Consider the following 8,008-nt stretch of genomic DNA (forward strand, 5'->3'; position numbering starts at 1 on the left):
TCCCAAATTTCCCCTTGCAGATTTATAAATCCAATATCAATTAAATGCTAAATAATAAGAATACAAAAATGTACGTCAAAATAATATGGATAAGACACAGGAGATTTTTGAAATTAAGCTATTTATGCATTTATATTACTCACTGAAGCTCCAACCCCAATTCTAAGACACATGACAATTATTCTGAAACCTTGATTTGCATAAAAATGACACAGGTTTTGTTGAAGTGAAGATTCTGATGTATCTGGATGGAGCCTGACAGTCTGCATGACTGATAAGCCTCAATGTGACGCTGACGTTGCTGATCTATGGACCACACTTTGAGTAGCGAGGATCTATGCTCTCTGAGGAAGAGTAAACTGGAATTTCTTTAAAGTGGCTGATTTTGCTAGATCGGAAGGATAGTTTTAAGTTTGTGATTTTCCCTCTAACTAGAACATGGAGAATAATAGGTCTTTGTGAAACTCTAACACTCAGCTCCCTACTTTTCCTGTCCAGGAAGTTTGAAACAAGCAGGGGCGAGAGTGAGTTAGTGTGCATGTGTGTGTGTAAGTGCACACACATCCAGGGCACAATAGTGCCCTCACACCTGCATTAAGGGAAGTGTATCAGCAACTCTCCTGTGAGTTCCCTCGGTTTAAACTTGAATTCCTCTAAGCACACAAACTTTAGAGAACTGTCAGGTTCAAATCTGCCCTGTCTCTGAGGCTAAGCCCCAGCTTAGTTCACACATTTCAACATTTTCCGTGTGGATGCCGTGAAGGTTGCCTGGAATTTGGAGATAAGCCCAGGATTAGTCCTGCTTTAAAGTCATCATGAAGCCTTGTTAGAAGCCTCAAGTTAAGTTGTTAAATGTATTTCTGAGAGCTTACTGAAAAAAAATATATATATTCACTAACTTTGGTAAGTGTCAGATAGCAAAAACATGGCGTTGGTTTTGAAATTTTACCTGTAGGCCTGCACCTTCCTGTTTTTATAGACAGTAGGCTTATGTTCTGAGGCTAAAACAACACTCTGTTTACCAAGCTCATTTCAGGAAGAATATCTAAACTGAGAAGTGCTGGGATGTTCATTTTTTAAAAGCATTTTGATAACTGGGTCAACTGGGTAAATTCAACCTGATTTTTAGAAAGCACTTTGCATTGATTTTATAATTCAAAAATACTTTAGTATTTTTTTCTCTATTGCTATGAAAACAATTTTGCAGAATTCACCAATCATAGAATGATTACATTTTTTTGGAACTATGAATTCCAAGCGATATTACACTTGTGCTATTAACATGGCTAACATGTTGGCTTTCCTTTTTTTTTTTTTTTTTTTTTCATGTGTAGCTATTCTACTGACCTGGAAGACATAAGATATAAAGCAGTAATGTATGATTAAATCTTGTCAAAATTTTATTGCCTTTAGCCAAAGGACATTAGGGAGTATTCAGAAGAGCTATAGTGCAAAGGTGTTAAAATGCATATACTGAACAGACTTGGAACTAGAATATATTTCTGAAAATAAATATGAAGTGTAACATTTCAGAAATAATTTCCTGAAGGAGGCCAAAAAAATCCCCTATATTTTCTTGTACTTTAAAATTTGTCTAGCCTACTTAACTTGATTTTTAAAGAACCGGTGGAAAATACTCCGAGTTCTGGGTTGTCCAAAAGTAAACCAAAAAGCATAAAGTATAATAGCTTTTAACAGCATGGCTGTGCATCGTATCTGACTAAAAAGCAGAGAAAACTTTTTTGTCTTAGAGGCCCTGTAAACAAGAGATGCCTGGAAATATCTTCCTTCTCTTACAATAGTAAAAACAATCCTGAAAGGAATTTTTGACAAACATTAAGGTCACTGACATAATTTAGGGAGGTGACATGTTCTATTTACCCTCCTTTTGTTGAAACTCTAAAATTTCATTTTTCTTCAGTACCGGTATAAACTACCTGCTTATTAGTAAAACTGGAGATTTAAAAAAAAAAATGTTAAGGCAATCCTAATTTTTCCAACATGTTACAAATGACCACAATTTGTCTTCATATGCCTTCTATGAAGGCATGACTTCTAAATAACTTCTGTTGCAACCGGGGTTGTGGGGGCGAGGTGGTAGGTGATAGGTAGATGGGTAGATGATGGATGGATGGATGGACACATAGACAGAGGACTGACTGATTCAATTTTGTGAAGAAGATTTCATTAAATTGAGAGGATCTCCTCACAAAAGTATGTAGAATATTGATGTTGTGTTTCCGGACAGTATTTGGGGAGGAGTGGTCAGAAGTTGAGAGCAGTTGCTCTCCTGTGGAGCACAGTTCCTTCAGCCGTCAAAGTAGGTCTTCATCACAACCTCCCAGGAGGAGGTACTTAGATAACTAATGAGTTACTTATCCCCATTTTGATAAGGAATTTGAGACACTGCGAGGTTAATTTACCCAAAGTCATACAGTTCATAGTTGGTATCAGGATTCTAACCTGTGTTTACCATGTTGATTTTCTAGATTTCTCACAATTCAGAAAGCAGGAGTGATGCTTTTAGGTTCACCTAAACCCTAATATTTTATCAGAAGAGATTCTGTAATCTGAAACAAAAATTGGAAAGAAGGGATTCTCTTATTCCATGCACCTTTAGAATTATGGTATATTCTAAAAGATTTGTGGAAGTATTTTTATCACGTCTTTCAACATTTAGTCTTACACGATCATCAGGCTAGTAAAATGAAGAGCAATATTCAAAACGCTTTCCCGTTTGAAAGTTTAATGATCATAAAATACTACTTTCAACTTGATAGTTCACAGGAATAGAGTAACTAAAGGCAATATTTACAAAAGCATTAAAATAATGATTATCCTTAAAAATGCCCCGCAGGAAAGTCAAAATCACCATTACTCTCCCAACCAATCCTTTTTGTGTTGCTTCATGTCACTAACAGCAATGACATGGACCATCCAGTATACACTTCCTTCCTGGGTAACATTCTGAGCAGAAGGGACAGTCTATCAAAGTCACTACTATACAGAGATGACAATGATTTAAACTCAAGACAAAAGTAGATGCCACTATTTTCTCCCTCTTTAAAGACTTTCAGCTGAAAAATACCTTTGAGAAATATCCAGCAAAAACTCTACAAACCACAGTGTACTGCTACCAAGTGTTTCCTACTTTATTACCCCCAGGTCAAAATTCTGCTGTAGGAAACAGTTTACCAAGACAAAGTTAATTATGTAGAAACTTGTCCACAGATACACTGTCTTATTTCTCTTGGTACCAGTCAATCAAAAAATGCCATTTATTTGGTGATGTGTGGCCCCAGATCTTCATCCCCTTTTTCATTCTTTTATTTAAAAGCAAAGTTTTAGCTTTAACATATGAAATGCCTATTTTTAGCCTGAGGTGGTAATGACTGCTTTGAAATAAGTAGCCTCAATTAGAATAAAAAGGAAATCAACATGTTATTTAAATTAATTTTAAGTAATACATTTAATTTAGGTACTTATTAGATACTGATTTAGATACTTATTGAACACACAACTATATAAGCAATGCAAGGCAAAAACTACTTTGAAATCAACCTAAATTACCAAGTTTGTAGTTTACTATTTAATAGAACAATAGATAACGTTTTTTTTTGGCCTATGAACTTCAACACATATGAATTATCGGCAAACCCTGAATCAGTTTTTGAAGTGAATCATTGCAGACAAAAATGCTAAAGGAACCTCAAAGCTAACACACCAAGCAGTTTTACTTCTACAGAGTTTTTAAGTACTACGAAGCAAATGTTTCTGTTGCATATGAAATTTCCAAAACCTCAATTAATCCATAGGATCTCAAGATGCATGTTCTTGAAGGCATAAGAATAACACGCAGACTCGTTTCCTGCCACTCTTTCTTACACACATACAGTACAGTTAAACAGAGCTCCTTCATGCAAGGAAACAGAAGGTAGATGAATATCTTTAGAAAAGGTTTCCGCCTCTCCACTCACACCAGCCAAGAAGAATTTTACTTTCCCCTATTTAGAGTGAATATGATTTATCAAGTCCTAATCTCAAGAAACTTTCTATAATCTTTTCCCCTGACTTATAAACCAAACTGTGTTCATGAGAATAGTAAAACAAAAAAAAAGAGTAGAAGTGTGTCAAAGTTTCTAATACACCGCATTCCAGGCCTTTCTGCTGTTATTATTGGTCAGATATGATAAAATAGCTAAAATTGCAAAGTAAAAATATTTGTGTTACTTATAATTTCCAGGATTTATGAAGTAACAAAAGCACAGACTGGAGAATGTAGCACACTGGTAAATAACAGAGCAGATCCTTTTCAGAAAGGGGAACAGATTTTCTGGTTCTACTGGAATATTTCACCATTCATACGTACTTACCATAACATATTTTACAATGTTTGTCCTGAAGCTGCAGGTAGAATTTGAGGCATTCTGCCAATACCTCTCTAATTTACAACAGAAATGTAATACAAATTTCTTATAGGTCCCCAAATGATGCCCATAACTTTTTGTTCAATTCCTTTCGCATTTTGGTCAACATTTTATGAAATCACAGCATCACAACATAGACAAAACTTTATCATCTCCTTTCAGATAGAGTTAGACAGAAACGATCACAATGATCACCTGCTTTATTTTAAAAGCCAATAACGATTATGTAGGTGATAAGAGAGAGAATCACATAAAATATTATTAACAATATCTTACCTCTATCACTGAAGTCATCGACCAGGATGATTTCTGCAATCAGACTTTCTGGGGTTCGGTTGATGATGCTGTGGATGGTCCGGAGGAGTGAAGTCCAGCCTTCGTTATGGAATGGGATAATGATGCTGGTGTTTGGTAGCCTTTCCAGGTACATCTTGTGCTTACAGCTGGAGATGATAGAGGAAGGAAAGGCTATATCAGATACAAGACTGTAATATGTCTTATACTGCCATTGACTCATTGTGTTATCAGACAACTGTGAAAATTAGACTTTGCCTAGTACTTGCCCAACCAAAGTTTCTACATCATCATACTTACTCTACCCATTCCTGGAATTCATTAATGATCTCCTTTCACACTCACTCTTAATGACATAATTATTTATCCTCTTTTATACCAGTGGCTCGAAAACAAGGTAAGAAGTACACTTGTGCTTCTTGAAATGTTGTGCTCTTGTTAATATGTTCTCTAATAGTAATAATGATAAATTATATGTATTAACATCATTTCAACTGAGCACACAGCTAATGTTAAACTTTCTGGGAAAGTTTGGAAATTTAACTTCTGTAATATTTATGCCCAATTAATCAGTTTTGGTTGTGGTCTGTTCCCACAGCTGGGCAGTATTTAAGGCTCTAGGGGAGAAAAGAGTCTTAAAGTGAAATAAATGAAGATTTAATCTTAAATAGTCACACATTGATGCAACTGCACGGTAAGATTACATTAAGATCCAAATCATGACACTATCAAATTCCTAATGAAAACTATACAGAGAAATCTCATGTTGCTGTTTTCACTGTAAAACAATCTGAGATGCCAAATAGGAAGTAGGTTTTAAATTTCGGCATAGTTTAAAGCAATTTAGTATATGTCATGGCGATTCTTTCAATATTCGTGATTTATTTAAGTAATTTATAAGCCACATCAGGGCAGAAAGCTGGTCTCAAATCTGATTTAATTCTTAGTTCAGCACTGGTCACAGTTGCCCAAGCTTTATTAAAGATAATGAATTAATTTAAGTTTGTGAAATCTTTTAAGTTATTTCAAAACTAAAATAGGATAAAATTTCAATCAATTACCAAATTTAGTGATTTTTCTGGTATGGATAACATGAAAACAAACAAACAAACAAAAAGAGAGTGGAAATCTGGAAAGAAACGTGGTTTCTGTTTAAATACAGGAACATTATTTCATCTTTTGCCAAGACACTGGCTACTGTCTAGTCCAGATATTATAGTGTGAATTTGAAGCATGCATAGATTCTACCAAGATGTATAGAAATGTACCAGCATATTCAAAACATTACTTAAAATATGTTTTTTTAGTCAGTTATCTCAACGCTTCAGTTTACTATGATCTCAATAGGATATCTTAAATATCACTGTGGATATAAAACAGAGATCTTGCCTTGCAGCTTCAGATAACAGAATATAATGTAATTAAAGCAAAAAAAAATTAACTATCCTGGAAGATAAAATAAAATGAAATAATTTAGACAAATAATTTAAATATAAAATATAGGCATTTCTTTTTTATCTTGTCCTTTTTGTTTTTGTTTTTGTTTTTGTGTTGTTTTGTTTGTTTCTTGTGGTACGCTGGCCTCTCACTGTCGTGGCCTCTCCCGTTGTGGAGCACAGGCTCCGGATGTGCAGGCTCAGCAGCCATGGCTCACGGGCCCAGCCGCTCTGCGGCATGTGGGATCTTCCCAGACTGGGGCACGAACCCGTGTCCCCTGCATCGGCAGGCGGACTCTCAACCACTGCGCCGCCAGGGAAGCCCTATCTTGTCCTTTTATTATCAATTATTTAATCTAAATTTAAAAATTTGTAACAATATTTATCAAACAAGAGATTTAGAGGTTTTCAAGTACAATGAAAAGCACTGGAAAAGACCATCAAAAGGAAACCATGAAATGGACATGAAAATACTAGAAAAAAACATGAAGTTCCTTGTAGGATAACATAAAATAATTTAAAAAAGCAATATATGAAACAGATCTGTCAGTGATTTCCAAGAGAGTGTAGTGAGATGGATGCTTTCACATCTAATGCACAAATCTGGAAAAGAATGCTAATTTAATTCAGCACATCTCATCATAATTAAGTAGAGCCATCCATCCTTCTCAACAAAGACAAGAGCCCAAGACAAATGTGCTTTCCTGAATCAATACTCAGGACAATACAAAACACCATACCTAACAATGCTCTGGGAATGTAACTGATAGCCCCAAAAAGGCAAATTAGTTTTTAAACCTTAAGAGGAGACACTGTACATATCGCTTGCTTATTAATGAAATAGGAATTGCATTCAGAGTAATACATGATAAGCAATCAATAGGCTTAGGGCTTTAAAGAGATGTTTAACAGCTATCTACAATCCATTCAGAAAAAAAGGCAGACATTAGAGAATGCAAGACTAATCATGTGCAAAAAGGGCTTTCCCTCATAAAAATGTTTTCAGTAATTTCTATGTAAGCTCAAATTATTACCACACAAGGGAGGTGAAAATATCCTTCTATTCATTCATGCTCTCAAGTCCCAATGATTTGCTGAGGGTTTCCTCTAAGCCAGGAAGCAAAGTGGAGATAAAAGAATGAAAAAACCCTACTCTCCAACTTTAAGATGTTTACAGTACAGTAGGAGACACAGAAGAGTAAAGAGACAGTTAAAACTTTAAAGGGGAATCAATACGTAGAAGTATAACAGGGTGCCATACAAGCATTTGAGAGACGCCCCTGAACCAATTCTCAAAGTGCTACAGAAATGCAAGTGAGTTAAAAGTGGCCCACAAAAGACCAGTTCGAGATATATTTAGGAAAAGAACTGATATGACCTAGTAACTTTCTGGGAAAAAAAACAGTTAAGGAGGACTCCCATGTTTTGGACATAGGAAACTGATCTATGAAATACAGACCTACATCAGAGCACTGTGTGTAAGGGGCATTTGAGGGTTGCAAGGCTTGAGGGCAAACATGAGTTCAGTTTTGACCACATAAACTTTGAGGTGTCAAAATGATACCTAGTTGAACATGAAACCAGCTCTTTTGCTCCTTTTCTGTTTGTCCATTTCTGTTCCCCTCTAACCTTGAAAGAATCTAATTATAGGAATGAGATCAGTAAGCAAATGAAAGCAACTCCTGACTTATGCTCTCCTGAATGCACACCATGCCTTGTCTAACCTGGTGATTCTTTTCCTAGATAAAAAGAATGAGGAATGAAGCAGTTAAAGAATCATGGGCTCTCTGCCTCTAACAATCCCCTTAGCAAACCTGCTGGCAGATCATGCAGGCAAGATGCCATCGGAAG

General features: G+C 35.7%; 1 protein-coding gene across 1 annotated transcript in view; it reads right to left on the reverse strand.

The window, feature by feature from the left end:
• The window catches only part of GALNTL6 (polypeptide N-acetylgalactosaminyltransferase like 6), a 1,162,176-nt gene that overhangs the window by 633,238 nt on the left and 520,930 nt on the right, over positions 1 to 8,008 (reverse strand). The window contains exon 4 of the mRNA XM_007457365.1: positions 4,704 to 4,870. Within this exon, the coding sequence (XP_007457427.1) occupies positions 4,704 to 4,870 (167 nt within the window). The remainder of the gene's footprint in view (positions 1 to 4,703; positions 4,871 to 8,008) is intronic.

This window comes from Lipotes vexillifer, unplaced genomic scaffold (genome assembly GCF_000442215.2).
Source record: "Lipotes vexillifer unplaced genomic scaffold, Lipotes_vexillifer_v1.1 scaffold668, whole genome shotgun sequence".
In the NCBI taxonomy this organism is placed as follows: domain Eukaryota; kingdom Metazoa; phylum Chordata; class Mammalia; order Artiodactyla; family Lipotidae; genus Lipotes; species Lipotes vexillifer.